This window comes from Empidonax traillii, unplaced genomic scaffold (assembly GCF_003031625.1).
Source record: "Empidonax traillii isolate 1590-97213 ecotype Southwest subspecies unplaced genomic scaffold, ASM303162v1 scaffold1237:size265891, whole genome shotgun sequence".
Lineage (NCBI taxonomy): Eukaryota > Metazoa > Chordata > Aves > Passeriformes > Tyrannidae > Empidonax > Empidonax traillii.
The window spans coordinates 127111-149877 of record NW_020956430.1 but is presented as its reverse complement, the minus strand read 5'-3'; the positions used below and the strand labels follow the sequence as shown (position 1 = coordinate 149877).

Sequence of the window (22767 nt, the reverse complement as noted above, 5' to 3'; positions counted from 1 at the left end):
GGGTCCCTCTCCAACTCTCTTGGAGCCCCTTTAGGTACTGGAAGGGGCTCTAAGGTCCCCTCAGAGCCTTCTCCTCTCCAGGTTGAGCACCTCAACCCTCTCAACCTTTCCCTGGAGCAGAGGAGCTCCAGCTCTCAGATCAGCTCACTGACCTCCTCTGGACTTGCTCCAACAAATCCACACCTTGTGTTCCCCTTGCACACAAAAAAGCACTAAAAGCAACCAGTGGGGCCGAGCTTTTCAGCCAGGGAGGAGGCAGCCATCAACCAAACAAGAAAACACAGCCAGAGATGCAATTTTTGTAAGAACTTTTAAATAACGTGGGTGGACAGAAAGCTTCAATCCAGAGCAGCATCCTGAGCCCCCCACACCAGACATGCTCCTCCTCAGACACTCAGCAGCCTAGCACAGACCTTGCATTCTAATGAGAAGCTGAAATCCAGCATTAGCACAAGCGCCACATCAGCTGCGGCACCGTCGGACACCGTGTGCGTTTCCACCTCCTGAGGATGGGCCCTGAGCCACCTCACTGATGCTTCTTCCACGCACACAGCCCTGCAGTGCTCCTGGCATGGCTCTGCACCGTGGAAAGCCACCTTTAAAATGGGAACCAGACATTATTATCCCTGAGGATAGACCACAACAAGGCAGAAGTGCCGCTGGCACGGGAATCCACCCCGTGTGCTGAAGGTGGTTTGGATGCCAACCACCACCCCATTAAGTGTCTGTAACCTCTGGCACTCAGTGGCCGGAGATGGAGCCTGGGAATGGCTTTGGAGATCTCAGAGGGTGGGTCACTTTTTTAAACTACCCATTTGTTTCCTGGAGAACACGATATGCTGATCCCACCCAGCACCAAACCCAGCTCAGAGGCATCATTACTGTTCAGAGGGGGAATGAGACAGTTCTTGCTCCTAATACTGCTTCTGACAGGTTTCCACCTCAACATGTGCCTCTAGGTAAGACACACATTCCACAGTCCTCCCACGTGCTGGCACCAATGTCCTAATTCCCAGGGGAAGCCAAGATGCTGGGATCCAACACCCTGATGGCCGTATGCAGAGTGCTCACCAACATCAGCTTCCTCCCCGGGGTCTTTCTGCTTCAACAAGCCTCATTTTTGGGCATCCTTCTCATGCATAGGCTTGCAAGCAGGGTATCCCGGTCTGCCTGTTCCTTCTGCCACCCTATTGCATCAGTCCTAGGTGAGATGTCTCCTGGCTTCTCCCAGATGTCATCCACCACCTTCACCTTTCCCTGCTGCAGCTGGAGAAAAATTCTGAGCTGCTAAAAGGAAGCAGCAACGGGTTTCGAGACATTTCCAGCGCATGAAGGGTTTTAAAAGTGAAAAGCATCGCTGTTCATCCAGAAATCCTGACAGCACTGGACATCCCAGGGCTGTTTGCATTGAATGTTCTAATTAATTCTGTCCAGCACTTGCTGAACAAACTCACATGTTTATGAAGGGACTAATTTTTTTCCTCCTCTGCCTTTCGCTAGCAAAGATTTCCACGGCTTCAACAGGGCACTGTTACTCTGGGAAGGAGAAATTGTCTCCAGTCATGTAGGCTCCATTACTGGGAGAAAGGTGTGAACAGCAAGCATGTCTGGCAGAAGGATTCATTATACCACCGTGTCCTTTATAATGGGAAATGAAAAGCCCATTCTGATAACTACACTTTATTATAATAGGTCAGAAGAAGTGAAAGGCATCATCTTATAAAATTAACTTCATAAAGGCTGCCTTAAAAAAAAAAAAATCTCTGCCACTTTATCCACTGCATCTCCCTTCAGAGATTTTTCTCCTCCTAGAAGAGACACGACTCCAAAGTCTTGTCCCACTGGTTGTCTTCACTTCTAGCCTCCATCAGAGGGAATAGATCTGTTTCCTCCCAATCAATTCCAGGCACTTGTTTTGCCAGATGCAATAAATGCCACGTCTTTGTCAGGACGCAGAAAACAGTCAGCAAAGGAGTTAAAATTAAAAGAGACACCCACCCCCAAAGGTCTTTGCAAGAAGCAGCGTTACTTTCTTAGCAGGAAAAGTCAGAATATGGAGATAAATGCACCTGATAACCTGTTCCCTGCCCTGGAATACCTCTCAGTTGCTTTTCTGCTTGCTGCTTTTTCAGTCAAACTGAAGTCCAGTCTCTCAACTGATAATAACTTTGTGATTTAACAGCCTTGTGCAACGTGTTTGACTGCAGTTCCTGCAGGTGAAAGGCAAGGGATGGCCAGAGGGACGATAAAACACCTTCCACACACAGTGCTGGCCCCTGATCTCGCTCTGAGTTTGGAGGGTTACCACAGCTAAGTGGCAGAGGAGGGCTGGAAGTGACAGTCATTGCAAACTGAAGAGAAATTATAGATACAGACCAAATGGTAAGTTCTCAGATCTACTCTGCATAGAAGAAAAGAAACAACTCCATCCCCAAAACACACTACCTGAGGTACACCTCCAACAGCTGCATCCTTTGGTGGTAAAGCATCAGCTGTGCCCAACTCTAAGCAGACTCTCGACTGTACCTATCCCTCAGGTTGCCTTTGGTTGGGTAGGAATCTTTTAAAAAGTCTTTTTCTAAATCTAATTGTTCCCCCTTTGAGGAAAATAAAGCGTACATCTCCTCAAAATGTTCTACAAGAGCTTCAAAACAGCCTTATTTTTAATATTAATGTAGTTGGTGCAGACAGGGGGAAGGAGGATGGAAGAGGAGGCTCTGAAACAAACACCTAATTGGAACTTCCAACGAAGGCTGCGTGGATCTAATGTGATAGATTTTTAAAGGAGCCCAATTTTCAGAAATTGCCAGGGCTCCAATCTGTGAAAATGTGGCCTTTCACAGATCTCCAATTCAGCTTGCCACATCTAGAGTTCCTTTTGAAAAAAAAAAAAAAAAAAAAAAAAAAAAAGTCTTGCCATAAAAGGTCCACAATTTGGTAGCAAAAATTAGCAGCCCCTATGGGATAGCAATCCCTTTGTCTCTCCTCCCCTAACTATGGCTCTTTGGAAAGAACTAAGGACCATTTATCTTTTGTTATTTTTTCAGGTAGTAAAGATAAGAGTAGAATCTAATAAAGGACAAAAATGGGGGGAAAAAAACACACCCACAAAAGCTAAATCTTCACACCTAGCCCAGAAGCAGCCCCTCTAATTGAACAGCTCTCCCTCTGAAGAAAATAACACCTACAGGATCTCAGAAAAAAATAATAAATAAATCCAGGAGGGTGCAAGAGAGGCCAAAAACACCAGCAGAACGTGGTAGGACACGATCTGAACCAGCATCACACATCCCAGCAAAGCCTCTGGGGTTGGGGTGGAAGGTGGGCAGCACTTAAGGCTGGTGGAACTACAAGACATTGATTTTGCAGGCAGAGGACTTGAGCTGTTAGCCAGAAGCAATCCTGACTCCCTTACAGAGAAAATTAACCATCACTTTCTCCAGCCCAAGAATTAGAACTTGATACCCCCAAAGTCCAAAATTAAAGAGTTCCTACAGGCAGTTGTAGGAACACTAACAATGGCGCAGGGCAAGTCTGAGCATTTAAGTGGTGGATCCATAAATAAAAATATCAAAAAGTCTTAAAGGCAACCAGGACAGGATTCCCTGAACTGCCAGTGCTGAGCAGCACAGGCACAGCAGCTTTAAAAACCCACTGCTCAAACCCCCACCAGCTCCCTTGTTTTGCTGTTCTCCAGTGTCATTAACACCTTCTGTGGGGCCATTTGAAAAGCAAGACAGGGTTCCTTGACAAAGCTCAAAACACGGAAATCATTGATTTGGGGAAACATATGGAACACACGTGTATTATGTATATTTCTGGAAATACGTGTGGGCACAATATATGTATTTGGGGTGATACACACACACCTGTAGATACATACAGTGTGTGTACACATATACAGTGTGTGTATATGTAATATACATGTCTGTGCATAATAAATATAAGCACACACATATTGTGTGTGTGTGTGTGTGTATATATATATTTATTTATTTATAAATTTTTCTCCTGCCCAGGCAATTGAAAAAAAGAAAAAAAAAAAAGAAAGCAAGCACAGGAGAAAAGCAGGTTGGGGGACAACATCAGCTGCAGGGCTGGAAGGTGGCTCAGTAACATGTGAAACAATGGAGAAGATGCTCACCCTGCAAAGCCTCCCACCTCCACAGGCCTGGGGCTGTCACCCTGCATGGCAATGCCTGCTGGAGTGGCCTGGTGCTCCCTTGCTGTCCCCAGCCTGGTGGTCCCCAGCCAGGCTTTTCTGGGCAGGCTAAGAGTGCCCCCTGCAGCCCTGCCATCCATTCCACTGCCAAGTGATTGTCTGCAATTTCAAAGAAATAACTAGCAAAACACAAAATAAGATGGGCTCCTAAATGCAGAAAGAGCTAAAAAGCTCTAGAGCAAAGGCACCTGATTTAAAACCACAAACAAAGCAATCCAGGAAGATGAAGTGGCTGGCAGTGCTCTGCCGTGCCTGGTTTTGGCCTCTCTGAAGGGAAGGAGGGATGGCAGGGGTGGATGGAAGGCTGTGTCTCCCCCCAAGCTGTTTTAAAGATAAATCCCCCATCTCTGAATATCCCAGGATAAATGCAGGACGTTCCCACGTCGTTCCAAGACCACTGTCACCAGCACATGCAGCTGGAAGTTGCACATTCCTTACAATATCCATCAGACTGTTCCTCTGCCCCTCCTCTCCACAGCACTGAGGTGCCAGACAAGACAGGAGGGAAAAAAAAAACCAACACCCACACCAAAAAAACCCCACAGTGTCTACTGGGCTTGTCTGTCCTTGTGATACACATAAACCTCCCAGCTCCTTGAACTTAACCCAGCGCCCCAGAAAGCAAATAGATGCCCCTGGTTTTGTTTGCTCAAGCTTTAGGAAGGTCACCTCTGCAGCCACAGTGTTGGGATTTAAATTAGCAGTGCTCCACGTGCTGAGAAAACTCAGAGCAGTGACTTGGAAGTCCAGGGATGTTGCCTGGACCTGCCAGGGTAGCACTGAAGCAAAAGTATCCAAGCTGCACAGCACAAGAAAGGAAAACCTTTTGCTGCTTTACAGGTAGAATGTTTTAAATTCTACCATCACTGTTCTAGCAATGTGTGTTTAAGAACCAAGTCATGGTCTGCCTTCAGTGGAAAGCCCAGAATTCACCCCAAATCCAGTGTTGCAACACACCTTTCCTTACAGCTGGCATGTGAACAGCACCCCAGCCATGCAGGAACCTGCAGACAAGCCAGGAGAACATCACATGCTAAAAAAGTAGGTGGAATTCCCCTGCAGACAGGGAATTGCACAGTTTTCCCTGCAACAAACAAATCCCTGCCAGTGGTTTTCACTGCATCATCTTGGCAGGTTTCAAAGAGTTAAGCAATTCCTGAACTCATTCCCACAGCTGTGACAAAAGCACCTGCCTCTGCTTTGACAGGCCCACAAAGAAGCAACCTCCCAACACAGCAGGTACTCCACCATGCCCTGCACATGTGAGCTATCATCCTTATTTTGCAGATGGGAAAGAGGGATGGGCATATTTGAACACAAATTCCCCCCGGATTCCTTCTCCAAGCAGAGCAGGGACCATGGCCTGGGACAGCAAGCTAAACATTCTCCTCCTGAGAGCAGTAAAGATGCTTTTCTTTTACAAAGTTTCCCCTGTTTTCCAGGATGGAAAGGCAGCAGAAAAGGTTGAGGACATACAGAACACACAGGAAAAAGGCAGCCTGGGATCCCAAAATCCCTGTCTGACACTCAGCACTATCCCAGGCAGGTCTGATGGCTGACAAGGTATTTTTTGTCAGACAGAGTATTATCAGGCAGAGTCCCACATCCTTACAGACAAGGGGCAACACCCCACCAAGTGTGGGAGGCACAGGCAGTGAGACACCCAGGGAAGGGAAAGCCAGATGGAAATGCTCCCTCCACGGGGGGATGGAGCTACAGCAACATGTGGGCGAGGCAGGTGGAAGAGGGAGCCAGCCCCACTCAAACCTGGGTGCTCCTCCCCAGGCAGCATCAGAAATGCTGCTGTACAGTTGCCAAGATATCCAGGGATAGATAATTTATTTGACAGGCACAGGGATCTCCAAGATCCACGGATATTTACTGCATGGTGATGAGCCACTGGTTGCAACAGCTCACAGTGGCTCCAGCCACACCACCAGCTTTATGGGATCACCATCTCACCAGCAGAATTTCCACACTGGTATTTCTACTGGAATTTCTACACTGTCAAAGCGTTTGTCTCTTCACTCAGCAAAAGGTTTGTTGGCTTCCACAAAGACAATAACACTCACCATGTTTAAAAATCTGCTAACAAAATCCCATACGAAAATCAACCCAGCTCCAGCCCGGAGCACCCCACAGACCCAAGAGAAAAGCCCTTTTTTCCCTACCTGAAGAGTTCCCTGACTTCCCTGGCAGTGGCCTGGAAGGGGATGTTTCGGACCAGGATCTTGGAAGTCTTCTGCTTCTTGACAGTTTGTTTCTTTCGGGACGGTTTCACAGCGGGCCTGTGGAGGCAACAGCAAGGGCAGGTGAGGACCCTGGGGCAGCAGAGCCCCCTTTGCACTGGGGCTCCTTCAGGATTTGGAATGTGGAAAAATGAGGCAGCTGGCTCACACTGACACCCTCGCTCCCGACAGTGGGAATGTCATACAGCACACCAGGAAGGAAGGAATTTCAGCGATTTAAACCCCACATCTGCAAATGAAATAGTTTATCTTCAACTCCAGTTGTGGTCCTGGACTCATATTTTCCACTGACTTTTGTTCTGACACCAAATCTTGTGCATTCAACTGTCAAGAGAATGTACTAATTGATATATTGTAAAAAGTTAGCTTAACGTAAGCCAATTTTGATTCTTTCTCTTCCTGGCTTATGAAACATCAAGTGAAATTTTGTAATAGAGTATTAATTTTTTTACCTCCAGAATTGTATTGCATTTGGACAAGGTCAGAATTTACCTAATACAAAAGACAGCAGCTTATTTCATAAAGCAAAGCACTTCACATTGAGGGCTGGATACCTGCTGAAGGGATTTTAAAAATCAAAATGGATAAAAATGGTTTATTAAAGAACTGAAATACAAAGTGCAGACAGGGAGCTGTCAGACAGCTTCTGGTCCCCAGGAACCAGATTTTCAAACAAATTTTGACATTTAAGATATACCACCTCCAGTAGGGTTTCCAAAGTTGCTTAAAGGACAGTGTTTAGGTGCCACGGTTCACCTTCAAACATCTGGATTAATTTTCAACTTTGCATTTAGAATATTCTGTACTGAATAAAAACTAGGAAGGAAACCCTAAAAAACAAGACCCTAATTTCAAGTAAACTTACCCACAACTAACCATCTCCTCTGCACCTGACTGACCAAATAAAAGAAGGTAAATCCAAGTTTTTTCATCAAGCAAGAAACCTGTTTGTCTTAATTTGATCAGAATTGGTAGCAGAACATCCATTCTTAAGCTCTTGTTTTCTCAGATGAACTAAGGCAAAAGATTTCATTACCTAGAAAATATTTATCCTCAAGAACTTTTTAAACCCACTGGAACTTGGGCTGTACTTGGATTTGCAACGCTGAGAAAAGCAGAGGGTTTAGAAGAACCTTTTCCTTGAGCATGGAAGGAAACTCTGTGCCTGGTTCTCACTTCGAGCTCCTTTTTGGGGTCCCACTAGAGCTATTCATCATTTCTTTTTTTAATTTGCAAGCAAAACTGACTAAACTGACTCTGAGTAAAAGCACAAAGCCTGATGTGTTCAACAGCTGGAGCACTCCTGCTCACATCCCTCGTGATGCAGATGCCAGGGAAGAAGGGGAGAACCCATCAAGCGTTACTGCAGCTTAAATGTAACCCTGGTACAGAGGTGAGACACGAGATTTACCTGATAGCTCTCTCTGAGAGTTTCACTTCCAGCTTATGGCCATCTACAGTGCAGCCCTAGAAGTTAAAACAAAGAAACAACAGGAAAAAAATATATAGTTAATATAAATAAAGTAACTGAAAGTCAAAGCCACAACAGCTTCCAGGACATAAGCACAGTATTTCAAGTCTTGCCTTTTTTCCATCTAGTCCTCCCCTTCTCCCAGACAAAGCCTTTCTCTGTTGAACACTGGTCATGCTTCCCATGCCTCAAAACTTTCCAGAGTTCAGCCTCCTTCCTTATCATCCCTGACAGGGCACACAACATGCAATGGTACTACACTAGGAATCTGGAGCCTTGCTGCCCAATCCCTGCCCAAAATATCCATTTTCCTTTCAAAGAGAATGGAGCATGTACATTTATCCCAAGACTGTCCAGGCTGTGGAATGTGAAATGACCACCTGGTGAAGGTGGGACTCATGGATAACAGTCACTGAACATGCACAGCTGACAGAGTAATTCCTTCAATCTCCAGCTGTCTGGCCCATAATACCCAGGCAGTGTGGACCAAACACTTGGATGTTTTATTTTTATGATTCATTCCTTCAGAGTGCAGCCAAATCCTGTGCCATGGAGAAGGCAGGAGGGGGTTAGAAGACCCTGAAGCAATGGCAGAGTCACAGAGGGTAAAATCAAACTCTGCAGCACTAATTAAATACTAAGCAAAATTTGTTCTCCCTGTGAGGGGGAACCTGGGTCTCTGCCCCTCTGCAAAGGGTACCTTGCAGAAAAACTCATTAAATTTCAAACTCACTGCATTTCAATCATCGTACATTTTCTGCCACCTCCACATTGGATCAGCACTAGGAAACACTCTTCTGCATAATCTTGTCCCTTTACAAACCCCTTTCCCTCACAAACCTGGCCCTTTTTACAGGCTTCTGCATCTGCCCATAGCACTGACATCCTCAGCTCCATTTTGAACTCTAAGGTTCATCCAAGTCCTTTCCCACCACCTCTGCAAAGAATTCCAGGCTGGGAACACTTGAGCTTACCTGGAGCCGGCGTAAGGCTTTCTGGGCACTCTCTGGCTTCTTGTACTCCACAAATCCAAAGCCCATGGAGAGCAAAGTGCCTGTCAGGAGTGAGAGGGGACTCTTTAGGTTACCAGGAAACAGGGTTGGTATAAGATGTAAAAACAAATCAAGTTTGTTTGAGCAAGTATTGATTGCCAAAACTGTGGGGACAGAAACTTAATATCCCAGGCAAAGGGTCAGCTCTGAGGTTCCTTATGAGCACCCCTGGCTGACTTGTTTTGAGCAAGAACAGCTGGTTTTGGTGCTGATGATAAAAAGGAGACAATCAATGCTGCACACAAAACAGATTTTTTGCTTTGCAACATTTCAGTGCAAAACTTAAAACACCAGTCCTACAAAGCAACTGCTGACGCAGACAGGAGAAAGTGATCCCATTATGGAGACATAAATAGTCTCTAAACATGAGTGGGCAGCTGCCACTTCTACAACAAGGGAGAGGACACCAAGTCCAGCACCCCTGCACAGCAAAGGTCTGCATCACCTGCAGTCACACTAGTACAGGAGCCATAATTAAGGTATGATTAATAATGAGGGAAGGAAAAATCCACAAGTGAAAACATAACATCCAGTTTCCAACTTCCCAGCCTTAGTGGTATCAGACTGCAGAGATGATCCACAGGTACAGAAGAGGAGTTCTTGGGCAGGTGATACAAGATCAGCACAGACTGGGATGTTGCTGTCTGGTCACAAGCACACCAGACACACCAGCAAGTACTGAAGACTTTGCTTTATTTCTTTTCCTTTCACTGGATCCGAGTTTTTAAGTACCCCATGAAAGAGAAGCCCTGTCAAGGCAAAACCCCATAAAGCTGTGAAGCTCCCAGAAAGAAGACACAGCCCTTCCAACCAGCGCTTGCCTTAATCCAACTTTTTCCTATCCAACTGCCTGGAAAGTGAGAGCAGCCAATGCAAGAGGCACAGCCACTTGTCCCTGCAGCGTGGGGGACTCAGAGCTGGCAGGCAGAAGGCAAAGGAAGCCCACTCAGCCAGGCACCCTCGAGGATCCCAGCCCTTCCTGCGGATAAAGCGTCTTGTGTGCAGTTAAATCATGGTGGGGGGGCACCGGTTCCTTTCAACCTGCATCCCGCTTCTCTTCTGTGATTCTGAAGGAGCCTGCCTTCTCTATCTCAACATCTCAAGAGAAGGCCACGTCTCCACAAATCCCACAATTGAGCTTAACCTCCTAGACCGAACCCCCGGGGTGTGTTCGGTTGCTGCTTTCAGCCTTTTCAGCAGGAACACTTCTGGAAACACTAAGGATTTTGCCAAGGAGAACGCAAATGCTCAGCCAGACGAATGCTAAAGCAATGCCACACCTGAGCCCTCAGCAACCAGCTGAGGGAAGGAACTGAACAGCAACATCTAGAGTACCTGCTTTGTCTTTCTTCTTGGATATTGTGCAGCTCTTCAGGGCTCCCACTTTGGAGAATGTCTGCAAGGAATTTGGACACGTGATTCTGTTCCCTTTGTCACAGGCTTGCAGCTCAACTTGAGTGACAACGTGCCCCCCTTCGACAGCAGCACAGGCTTACAGGCCCACCTCCCCCAGCACACCCCTGACAAGCAGTCACTGCAGCTCAGTCTTTCTTATAAAATTATTTCTGTACAAATACACACACACACACACAAAAAGACTGTTAAAGAAATCAAAGATGTGTTCCCATAAATCCTCTGCCACCCCTCAGGAACAGTGCAGAGATCCCAGATGGTGCTGGAGCAACACTGTGGATTACAAAATGCCCTCAGGGTAGAGACCTTAGGGATGGGTGACTCCTGTGATGTCCCTAGAATTTACCTCTTTGCAAAGATGGGGGGCTAGAAGATAAACTAACAATTTGACTTCTTTGTAAAACTACAGCCAGAAGGCAAAAAAAAGAAGAGGGGACAAGCCCCACTCCTCCTCTGAGCATTTACATTTGTCCCCAGACTCAAATGGACAGGCTCTCTACACAGTCTCTCAGTCCCAAGAGAGAGGAATACAGGCCCAGGATGGACTGACACTGCTCCAGCGTTCTTGGGCCATGGAATGTGGCACTTTACACAGTTAAAAAAACTGGCAGAGCTGAGAATTCCCACTTGCTTTTCCTTATTCTGCTATTAGCATCCCATATGACTTTAGTAATGCTACACTCTCTCCCAAGTGCTTTGCTGAGGTAAAACAGCACAGACAGCTCAGTGGCAGGAGAAGCAGAGATGAAAAGCACATCTCTGAAACCATCTTTTATTTATTCATTGCCTTCACACACAAAGCAGAATGAGAAAAACGCCTATCCCAAGGAGAAGCATTACAGAAAGCATGGGAAATGAGGAAGTCTTAAAAGATTTTCTACTGCCTCCACCTGTCCCAAGGTGGAATGTAATCCCACCAAAACAGTTTCAGATACATTTGTCTTAACTGATGCCTGAAACCCCAAAGTGGATACTCCCAGTCCCAGTGTAACCCAGTGTTTTCTCATCTCCCACTGCAATTTAAACACTATATCCTTATGGCTCACCTCCTTCAACGTGTCTTCTGTTGTGGCAAAGTTTAGGTTTTTGATGAACAAGGTACACCCAGGAACATTTTCTTCTTCCTCCTCCTCCTCTTCTTCCTCCTCTTCTTCCTGTGCTGCTGCTTCCCCTGAGTCCTTTAGGGCTTCACCTGAAACAAAAAGGGTAAACCAAATTTTGTAAGATGAAACAAAGCCAAACTCAGGGAGAGCTTGCCCACTCAAATTTTGGGAGAGCCCCTGGAATGGGGAGAAAGAAGATCATGTCCTTGCAGTGGGAAATCACCCAGACAAAGCATACACTGGGGCTTGACATGAGCAGGGAGACACTACAGGGAAACACTACAGCCTGTCAACACCAAGGTGGACAAAGTTCTTACCTGATACCAGCCCTGCTTCATCCTCCTTTTCTGGAACCTCAGCCTTTTTTTTCTGAGGGGTTGGGTTTAAGAAGACACCCATTGGAGCCCATTCCAGATACAATGGCACAGAATGAAACTGTGAAGAGAAGACAGGAAAGAAATGAAGACTGAAGGGCAAGGCCTGAAGAAAAACCTCTGCTCTCAGCTTCATTTTCATCTCCCTCTGTAATGGAAAACACCAGGGGAAAAGCTGGGTAGCTTTTCCAACCAGCTAAACTCTCTTTCACAAAAGGATCCAGCCTTACACAGGACCACAGTCTACCATGTATTACACTCCTGTGTTGTGAAAGGGAAGAGAAATCCTCTAAACATGTCACAGCCTCCTCCCTCCAGCCACCCTCTGCAGGTTGAACCCTATTTAGCCACTGCTGCACAGGGATGCATCAGGCAACTCCCTAAATCCAAGGGACAGAGGGCAACAGCAGAGGCTCAAGGATAACTCACTCTCCTCAAAACTCCTGCCCCCCTCACACACCGAGCACTCCCTCCTGCAGCTTCCCAAGCAGTCGCGATCCACACTCTCCAGGCAGCTGCCTCACCCTGGAGTAGGCCAGCCTGGTGAACGCCTGCTTGGCCTCTGTTGGCTCCAGGAACTCCACGATGGCTGTGACGCCCCCCTCTGGCAGCAGCACCCGGCCCAGGCTGCCGTGCTGGCCGAACACGTCCTCCAGTTCTGCCGCGCTCGTGCTGGCCGGCAGGTTCTTCACCAGGATCACCGTCTTGCTCCGCTCTCCAGCAGCCTGGCAAGTTCAGTGGGGGTGGAAAAAAAGGGAAGATGGGATTTACAATTGTAAACTCCAACAACTTTCCGACTCGGGATCCACCACAACATGCTCTCTCCACACCGCCCCTTTTCCAGGGTCCAAGAGGGTCAACAGCCATTTAGAAAACACTTCCTGTAGGATCCACACCCCAGTACAACCTCCCTGTTCCACATACACTCGTGTATGGAGGTTCCAGCTCCAGATTCACCCTGATATGGACACAGGACTCCTTCCCCAACCATACTAAAGCCATTGTATTACGAATTTCAACTATCCTGAGGGCAGCTGCATTTTCAAATGGATATAAGATTTCCTAAGGGTTCAATCCTGCAAGATGCTGAGAATTTAACTACCAATTTCAGAGAGAGCTGAGGACACCAGGACTAGAAGGGGTAGGTCCACATTGCTGCCTCCAGCTGAGCATCTCACCTGACTGAAGGAATCCAGGCTGACTCCGTTTTCAATGAGGAAGCGGCGAATTTCCTGGACCAGTTCGGTTTCTCCCAGAGCGACTCTCACTGCCACGCTGTCTTTACTCTCCTGCAGGCAAGAATATCAGTCACCTGCTGTTCCTTCTGCTCCAAGAAGCAGATACAAAGGAAAAGTGGCAGAAAGCTTGAAGGTAAAATACTCCAGTTCCTCTGAAGCTGCGGGAAGTTTTGCTGTTGGAATCTGAACGCTTCCCAAAGCAAAGCAAAGCTTTCAGGTGGGAACCAGCTTTCAGGTGTAAATTCCCATCAGCTGCTGGTTATGCAGAAATGCAAAATTCAGGCACAGAAAAGCAGAGTGTGAGAGAGGCCTGGGAGTGTCACTGACCTAGTGACAAGTGGATTGATAGGCTCAGATCCCACAGAGGTGCTACAGCACCACAGATCTCTCAGCCTCACGGAAGCACAGCAGCTTTTGGTGCATAACAAGACCAGGAACAAAGAAACAGGTAGGAAAGTGATCTCCCACCCCAGCTGACGAATAACCGGACTCACAGGATCCAGCACTTGGCTTTTGGAAGCGTTGTACTTCTGAGCCATGGCATCAGCCACAGCGTTTGTCCCCACAAACAGCGTGTTCCAGTTGTGAGAGCTGGAGAGACAAACAAGAGCAGGTTCAGAGTCATACACAGCCCCTCCTTCCACTGAGGATTCTAGTTCATACTCCTGGGAAAAAAAACAGCTTTGAATGCCACCATGAGCAGCCAGAATGAAGAGTCATGAGAGAAAGAAGGCGGAATATCCTTAGAGAATTGATAGGATGAGGGAGACGTGTCTGGAGGGCAAACAGAGAGGCAGCAGTGCAGCCAGTTGAGCTCTTCTTCCCTAGACCTCACTGGTCACAGCTCTGCAGCTACAGCTGGGAGTTCAGGTGTTGGTTCAGAGGGACACACCTTTCCAACTGCTTTCCTAAAACCACAAAGCCCATGCAAGCAAGGTTGCATCTCTTTCCCTTTAAATCAGAAAGTATTGGGCACTTCTTTCAAACTAATTTGTCACACAGCAAGATAAAGTTCCTTCAAGTTCTAGAAAGGTGGTCAAGTAGAGGAGAAAGACCCAGCTGATCTGAAACCACCCTGAAGAATTACAGCACAACTTTTATTAGACACCAGATGTATAAACTCATACGCAAATCCATTCAAAACCCTGTTTCTCTCACTTTCTGCTGCTCACTGAACTGCTTGAACAGAGGAGTCAAGTGGGTAAGAGATAAAGGAAACAGAGCTGCACAGCAAATGCTTTATTGACTTTGGGAATCTATACAGCCCTGCAAAGACCCCACGTGCATTTCTGCCACTTGGGAATTTGGCAGTTGTGTTGTACCTGGCACTGTTGGCTTTGTCCTTGGCCTCTTTGTGCTTTTTGTAGGAGGAAGATTCTTCTGCATCCCCATCTTCGATTTTTTCTTTTTTGATTGTGGATGGTAAAAGATGCATCATCCTGCCCTAGAAGACAGAAAAAAGAGGTCCAGCAGCTTTGAAATAATCCACAGAAGTCCATGAGCTAAGCAGAGCAGAGGAAATTTTCGGGCACCTTTCCTAGTAAAAGAGCCAAGGTGGAAAGGGAAACCTTCCTTCCCAAAGGAGACACGGCTCCAAGTTACAGAGGTCATATAAGAGACAGACTTGGAGGTTTTTCCCCACCTCTACCAGGATTTTGGTGCCTGCAAGGCTGTTCAAACCAAGCTCCTCTAACCAAAAGCACAGCAGAAGAGACTCAACCTGTGCAGCAAAGCATAGAAGGAAACTCTTGGCCGTGTTAGCACAGCAACAAACATTCCCACCAGCTGCATTCCAACAGCACAGGAAAACCATCAGCTCTGTACCTGGAACACCTGCCCATCCAATTCTGCAAAGGCCTTCACTGCATGCTCAGGAATCATGTAGGTGACGAAAGCAAACCCTTTGGGCTTCTTGGTGAGTCTGTCAATAGGGAAATGGATCTCCGAGAGGGGTCCTGCAGGAGGCAAGGTTTTATGGTGAGAGATGTCCCTGGACAGCCACCACACAGGTTCACAGAATCATTTAGGTTGGAAAAGACCTCTGAGGTTAAGTCCAACCTTTGACCTAACATCATCTTGTCAACTAGATTATTGTACTAAGTGCCATGCCCAGCTGGTTCTTGAACATCTCCAGGGATGATGACTCCACCACCTCCCTGGGCAGCCCCTTGTGATGTTTAACAATGCTGTCTTTGAACCCTGATGTCCAACCTGAACCTCTGAACGGGATGGGAAGGGTAACACTCTGAACTGGCATCTCCCAGACACAGCTGGGGACGAGGGAGCTGGGGAGGGCAGAGCAGCTCTGGATATTGCACAGGGTGTGTGGTGAGCCACCAACCTGAGCCAGGAGCTGCAGGCTGGCAAGGCGGGCCCAACAAAAGCACCCCAAGTCTGGTTGTGCACCACATGGTAGCTCACAGGACTCTGACACGTGACACAAACCAGGCAAGCTCTGAGCAGCTGCATTTATCTTCAGTCTTAGTCTTTCCACAACCTAACCCTCTCTGCCCCCAGCACACTGAAACGAAAGGTGGCCTTAAATTTCTTTAAATTCAAGGTAGAAAAGTTAAACTCCAAGTTTCCACCTGCCATTCCAAACAAACCTGGGGTGTTATCTCAGAGATTCACCTCTTACCTGCAGCATCTATAAGTCTCCTGCCAAGCACACATCACCACACCAGGCAATAAAGATGATGGGAGCTGGGCCATATTCGAGAGATGTGGGACATGGAGCTTTGTCCAGTCACATCCAGCACGAAAACCTCCGTGTTTACAAAGGAAAGATGTTGCTCTGCAAGTCTCAGTCCCAGGACAAATACTCACCATACTTGGAAAAGATCTTCTCCAAGTCCTCCTCGGTGCTCGTAAAGGGAAGGTTCCTGACAAAGAGTCTCCCTGACTCAGACAAGTCCTCTTCCTCCTCATCATCCCTCAGCTTTCTCTTCCATGGCTGGTTAGTGGGTTTGGCCGGAACAGCTTCTTTTGGGGTGTTCCTGCATCGGGAAATCTCAACACATCGTCCACCTGAGCCACAACCACACACAGAGGCATGTTAGGTGCTTCCCAAGGCCATGGGCAACCAACATCAGTGCACAAAGAGCCCAGGGTTACTGCAGTGACACCAGCAATTACAATCCCAATCCCACAAGAAATAACAATCCCAATCCCAATTTCCCAATTACAGGCTTTGATTAAGACTCTGCCTGATTTAAAAAAAAAAAAAAAGGGTGGTGGAGGCTGCAAGAGATCAGTCCTCATAAAAATCAGGCAAAAACCCCACAGACTCCCTTCCTTTCAGGGAGCTCCAGCCCCTCTGCCTGTGCCAGCCAGGCTTCTAAGCAGCTATTCCCATTCTGCATGTGGTTTTTGCAAACATAATTTCAGTACTTCCACTAAGGCCAGGCACAGGTCTCAAGCACAGGCTTACAGAACTGTCTGTACAAATCCCAGCCAGACTGGAACAACGTTACTTTTATCTCAAGAACAAGATACACCTCAAGCACACGTCAAAACACGAGGGCCCAAGAGGAACACGGACAGTTCAGTCATTTGCTCCTGACACGGCACCAGGTTTATCCCGTGTGGGCTGAGCACAGGAACCACCCCCACCATCTGCCTGGGAAAAAACTAAACAACAGGAGGTACTCCTGCAGTGAACACTCCAGCAGCTGAGCACCCTGCCAGTGGCATCAGCCAGAACGAGAAGGAACAAACAGCCCTTACCCATGTATTCTTTTTTTCTCTTCAAGGCTCTCTGCACTTCTGCTTCACTCTTCAAGTCAACAAAGATGTAACCTTGGAATAAGGGAAGGTTCAACTGAGCATCATGTGGGGAACATACAGCCACTAATTGGCTAATTAAGGGTGAATTGGGCTTTCTCTAATATGGATTCCTATAGATAAAGCATTCAACTCCCATTAAAGTTTCGATCCAGCCTGAAAATGGCCATGTCCGACTGGAAGGTTGCCTTTTAAAAGCTTATTCTCTACATACAAACCAAAGAAGCCCAACTTAACAGCTGAAAGAGGCTTTCACAGGTATCTACAGGAGGAAATAAAAGGGGCATCTGTTGTTAGACTATTAAAGGAAAAGAGCACATAGCAAAGCTCCCTGACAATTCCAAGAACCTGCTCCAAACTCTCACAGGCACCCCCATCAGACACAGCCTGTCAGGAGACCCACCTTGGCTAAAGGCTGCCCTGCAGCCCATAAACACAGGGCAGCACAGTCCCTGGGTGCTGCTGCAGCTATCCCAGAAGAACAGGTCTTGCTTTGGCATGGTTTGGGACGTTTAGGCTAATTCTGGAGGCAGATCCTGCAGCTACTCCTAAGGGAGCAGAGCCAACATTACTCTGCCCAGGGCATCCTATGGACAGCAAGTAGGGCAGGAGAGCTGCAAAGTCATAGAAAGGTCTGGAATAATCAGGACACAAGCCAGTGATTTGAGACTGCAGATACAAAGAGCAGATAAAAAGGACCAGAGGTCTCCTAACTCACAGATCCATCCCCTCTTCCACACATAGACATTACCTGAATTCCTCCCCTGGGCATTTTTTCCTATCCTAACTGCCACTGGCTTCAGAGGCAAGAAGAAATCACGAATCTTTTCCTGCAGGAAGAATTCAAATTGCCTGATTAAGTTCTCAGAAACAGGAAACAGTAAGTTGCAGATTCAGGTTTTTACATCCACTATAAAAAACATCCCGTGCAACAAAACATCCCTGCACAAAGCAAGCTCTAAAGTTTCCCTGACTGCCCACACAACCCTCAAAACTGCTCCATAAGTGAAAAGTCTCTGCAAAGATCACTCTGAGAACCCCCCTGGAGCCTCCATCCCCAGGTGGGTAACAAAACTTGCCTCAGTGATGTTCGAGGGGGCACCGCGAAGTTTCACTGTGAACGGGGTGCTGGCTTCTGCTGAGCTGCCTTGGTTCTGCACACCAGGATGGGGAAAATAAAGGAAAAAAAGATGAATGAAAGAAGAAAAAGCACAGCACAACAAGATGATCTTGTCCAACAAACAGGAGGCTGAAGAGTGGGAGGGAATATCAAGAGATTCTCATCACTACAACAGCCTGGGGGGCAGGCTGGGACAGTCAAACCCCATCACTGACACTGAGTTGTGCAGGACAGCATTTTCTGCAGACAGGGATGGACACAGGGAAAAACAGGAAAGTCTTTGAAAAAAAAGGCATGAGCAGCACTTGTTTGGAAGGCTGATTCTTAGGAATTCATGCCTAAGAAGAGATTATTTTAATGGCTCTCACCCAGTGAACCAAACCAGCTGGTATCTAGAGGGTCCTGCAGCCTTCACAGGCTTTCAGCTCACCCCTGGAGAGACTGACATACTACCCATACAGCTCCTGCTTCAGAGAAGACAAAAGTCTCATTCACCTGTACCTCTAGAGTGGATCCTTTTTTCTTCTTTTTCTCCACTGGTGCCTCTTGCTGTGTTTGTTGGGCCTTCACCTTCCCCTTTTTATCTGTGCAGGTGCCAACATTTTCTGCGATGCCCAAATCCTCCTCAGTCTCACTTTCCTCTTCCATCTCCTCCTCAGTATCTGTTTCTTCCTCTGTACTGGACGAGGAGGAAGAATCCTTCACCACTTTAGATTTCAGGTACTCCATATCTGAGAGGTTTTTGCTGTTAGCTGCCTTCTTCCCTCCTTTCTTTGCTGTTGGAGAGGAGAGACCAGAGAAGTTTTGCACACAGATGCTGCTGATCTTTCCCCAGCCAGGGAAAAGCTGAGAACTGGCACAGTCATGACAATCACCCTCCTCTAGCCTTTCCATGGGAAGGAAAGGCTTGAGAACAGCAGAGCAACTTTATCTCAGCTCTTCCAGGCTGACAATTTGGATCACCGATTTTCAGAGCAACAGTTCATGTATTAAACAAATGAGGAAGGAGATTGAGGAACTCCATGACAAGGGATTTTGTCACAGTTTTAACTAAATACTCCAAGCAGACCACAGAGAAGGTTTTAAAGTGTTCAGTTTAGTTTGGCAAGGAGAAAAACAGAGGTAGCTGTTCCTCCAATACACTCCTCCACCCCTTGCCAAGTCACACCCTTATCTGAGTTACCCAAAGGGAAAAGAGGAGCAGCAGGGAAAATGCTGTTCACTCCAACAGAACAGCATAAGGAAATACCATGTAGGGAGGGGGAACAGCTCCAAAACCACACCTTGCACAGCTGCAGGGACACTGGATTCTAAGTGACACACACCACACTGCAGCCCAGACTTCCCAGTCTTCTAAGTTAACTCACTACTCCAATTTTCCTTTCAGGATCCAAGATACTGAACTCTGTCCCTTCTCATCAACTCCAACAGGGCCCAAGGACACACCATTTCCAGAAATATACAATCAAAGGCAGACTAGATAAGTTCACAGACTGGTTATTAAACAAACAGAAACCATATCCAGCTCTGGCAATCCCAGGGATGAAAGTAGCTGCAGCCTAGGACAGCATTTAAGGGAAAGGTGCAGATTTTTTGCCCTGTTCTCTTCCCTAACATTGCCCAGGGGAAAACACAGGAAAAACTGCCTTTCCCACATCTCCCTGAATTTGGGAAAACAACCACACATCCACAGCACACAGAATGAGCACAATGCCTGAGGAACCACCTTCCTTGCTACAGTGTCTCTGTGTGGAGGAAGGACTCTGATTTGGGTCCTGTCAGCACCTCTGCCCTCACAGTCACTGTGACCAACACAAGCAAAGGGTGATGGCTCCTTTTGGTACCTTTAGTTTCCTCCTCATCTTTAGAGGGCTCATCCCCATCCTCACTCAGCTCCTCAGACTCATCTGAATCAAAGTTGAGATAATCAGCTGCTGCTGGTGGTTTGCTCTTCTTGGGCTCCTCTGGTAAAGTGTCATTAGCCCAAGTGGCCACCTGAGACCGTTTCTGGTGAACCACCAAGAACTCCTGGAATTTCTTATCTTCTTCCAGCTGTTAAAAAAAGAAACCAAACAGATAAGCTGTGAAAACAGACACATGAAAGCTAGTAGTGAGTTGGAAATAAAGATATCACCTCATTTCCAGCAAGGTAAAAATCAAAAGTCCCTTAAGGAGAGCTCAATTTACACTGACAAGGTGAGACCTTAAAGTGATTAAAGTCTTCATGAGATCTCTCATTCCTATTTTTTTTTAATAATTGATGTTTAGAAAGTACTTTAAAAAAAAAAAAAAAATGAAACATTTAAAAGAGCAAAGAATGTAGAAGTTTAAAGTGAAAAAATTTGCAGATGGTTAAAAACCAGAATTGTTGAAACAGGATTGTCTTGGATGAAGTGTGTGGTCACATGGAGTAGCTGACAATTAAAAAAACTGGATCCCAGAGTCGGGGTTGTTAAAATGAGGGTTTGTTGCAGTAGGATTGGACTGTCACAGTCTGAATAAATAGCATGGGAAGCAGTATAGAAAGGAACTATTCAGCTCTTGCTGTTAATACAAGCCAGCAAGACTGTAGGGACTGCAATTCAACCTCAACTCACCTTTTTCAAGTTATCCGTGGGATCTTTCTTCTTTTTATCCTTAGGGAAAAAAAAATCAAAAAGGTTTATTAGAAGCACAGCCAGTTTCAGGCAACAGAGATCCCAAGGCAGAAAATCCCACAACCACGACTCCAACATCCACTGTCCCAGCTGTTCTGTCCCCTTCTCCACACACCAGGGCAACCTTCTCTGTGCCTCACACAGAGCCTCAAGGGATCAGGCAAAACTCACTTTCTTTGTGTCTGGAGGAGCTGCACTCGCCACAGGCTTCTCTGTCTGTTTTTCTGAGGCAGGAACCTTCTGAGAGTGTTTACTCCATGCTTTGGGTTTTGAAGGGTCACCAAAAGACTTGCATAACTCCACCTGGAAAGAATCAGATCCCTAATTAAACACATGCTCAAGAGTCTGCTTCTGTAACTGCTGGATAACTTCACTCAGGAATCTTTATTGCAACACTGATGGGATGGAGGGTGTGTGCAGGAGAACAGGCAACTTCACACACATGTTCATTTTAAGAGCATAGAGCAACATGTTCCATCATGGGAAACAATCAAACATGGCAAACACTTTGTGTGCTCATTTAAGACCAGTCATATCATCATGTAATCCTGAGATGGTCGGGGTTGGAAGGGACCATTAAGTTCATGTTGTTCCAGGGACATGCCCCACTAGCCCAGGTTGTTCCAAGTCTCATCTCTAACACTAAACCTTCTTAAGAATCCCAAGGAGATAATTTTTAAGGATCAACTCACCGTGATCCTGGAAGTGTCTATGAAGCTTTTGTTGAAATGCTTCAGGGCCGTTTGAGCTTCCTCTTCAGACCTGTAGCCAATGAAGCCAAATTTCCTGAACTTGCCCTCCTTGGTGAACTTCAAGCAACAATCAGTCAGTGTTCCAAAGGCAGCAAACAGTTTCCTGAAGCGATCCTCCTTCATCTGGGAAGGGGAAAGGACAAAGGGAAGGGAAATCAGCCACAGAATACAAATACAGAGATGCTTCATGGACAAGTCCAAAACAAAATGTTCTCTATCAAAGGACTGAAAGGTTGTAGAAACTACACAGTGGAAACCAAATCCCTTCGCCCCTTCATGAACGCCCTACGTGGACAGGCAGGGAACACCGGGAATGCTGTGGGGGACCTGACTGGGACAGAGCAGCACAGTGGGCACCTGTACCCACCTCCCAGGCACCGAGGGGAGGGCAATGGCCACAAAAAGCTCTGCTCCCCCACCCTGAGGGATGCCTCCCCCTCCACACGCTGCTTCCAGCCCCCCAGGGCACCTCCCTGACCACTCCAGGGGCTCTCCCTGCTCAACGTCCCCCACCATCCTTTCCCACGCTCTCCCAGAAGGACCCCCCGTCCCAGCACATTTTCACAACCTCTTATCCCCTTACAGCCCCTTCCGCCAAAACACCTCGCTGCTCCTCCATCAAAACATCTTCCTCTCCCCGTGCCGATCCGAGAACTTTCTCTCTTAGGGGGGTCTTCACGCTCACCCCCGTCCCCACCACACCGCGGTACCCCCTCCCCTCCCGGGGTGCCTCTCCCCGGCGCGTCCCCCCAGACCCATCCCTAAGTCCATCACACCCCTTCCACCGGCCCTTTCCGCAGCCGCACGGTGGTCTCACCCCATTGGGGAGGTTCTTCACGATAAGCCGCGACATGTCCGCGGCGGGACCGGCGGGGCGGGCAGCCCGGAGCACTCGAAACACTCGGAGCTGCCGCTCTCAGGGCCGCGCACGCCGCGCCGTGGGCGCCGCCATGTTCCCACCGGGTCACGTGTGCGGGAGGGGCGGTGGGACCCGGATGTTGGTCCTTAGCAACGGCCCCTTAGCAACGGCGGGGCCCTGAGGGCGGCACGGGGAGCATCACTGGGGATGTCGGGGGACAGGGATAGGCGGAGGAGGGGGGACTAGGGGGAGAATCTCTCCGATCACCCCCGGGTTTTCCGGAAGTGCGCGGCTGCGGTCTCCCAGCCCGTCTGCGCTGCTCGGCGGGGCCGCAGGAGGGAGCTCGGCGCCCGCCGCTCCCGGCTTTCCCAGCCGAATTCCCAGCGGAGCTATTGGGCTTGAGCGAGGGGAAGCCGCAGTCCCCCGCCACTCTCAAGGCCACGGAGGAGCGAGGAGGGAAGGGGGGCGGAGGGT

General features: G+C 47.7%; 1 protein-coding gene across 3 annotated transcripts in view; it reads right to left on the bottom strand.

Annotated features, from left to right (window-relative positions):
* Positions 1 to 22395, bottom strand: part of RBM19 (RNA binding motif protein 19) — a 64090-nt gene extending 41695 nt beyond the window's left edge. For 2 of the 3 annotated variants that reach the window (XM_027906015.1, XM_027906016.1), the window contains exons 1-21: positions 22252 to 22395; positions 21375 to 21557; positions 20854 to 20985; positions 20623 to 20661; positions 19870 to 20077; positions 18527 to 18804; positions 17985 to 18059; positions 17657 to 17735; positions 16849 to 16920; positions 15949 to 16149; positions 14947 to 15077; positions 14445 to 14566; positions 13617 to 13713; positions 13063 to 13173; positions 12409 to 12609; positions 11828 to 11945; positions 11454 to 11599; positions 10330 to 10390; positions 8917 to 8996; positions 7883 to 7938; positions 6394 to 6510 (exon numbers count right to left, since the gene is read on the bottom strand). In XM_027906015.1, coding sequence (XP_027761816.1) covers positions 6394 to 6510; positions 7883 to 7938; positions 8917 to 8996; positions 10330 to 10390; positions 11454 to 11599; positions 11828 to 11945; positions 12409 to 12609; positions 13063 to 13173; positions 13617 to 13713; positions 14445 to 14566; positions 14947 to 15077; positions 15949 to 16149; positions 16849 to 16920; positions 17657 to 17735; positions 17985 to 18059; positions 18527 to 18804; positions 19870 to 20077; positions 20623 to 20661; positions 20854 to 20985; positions 21375 to 21557; positions 22252 to 22287 — 2543 coding nt within the window. In that variant the 5' untranslated portion in view covers positions 22288 to 22395. The remainder of the gene's footprint in view (positions 1 to 6393; positions 6511 to 7882; positions 7939 to 8916; positions 8997 to 10329; positions 10391 to 11453; positions 11600 to 11827; positions 11946 to 12408; positions 12610 to 13062; positions 13174 to 13616; positions 13714 to 14444; positions 14567 to 14946; positions 15078 to 15948; positions 16150 to 16848; positions 16921 to 17656; positions 17736 to 17984; positions 18060 to 18526; positions 18805 to 19869; positions 20078 to 20622; positions 20662 to 20853; positions 20986 to 21374; positions 21558 to 22251) is intronic. The other variant, XM_027906017.1, reaches the window with a different exon arrangement.
* Positions 22396 to 22767: the final 372 nt, after the last annotated feature.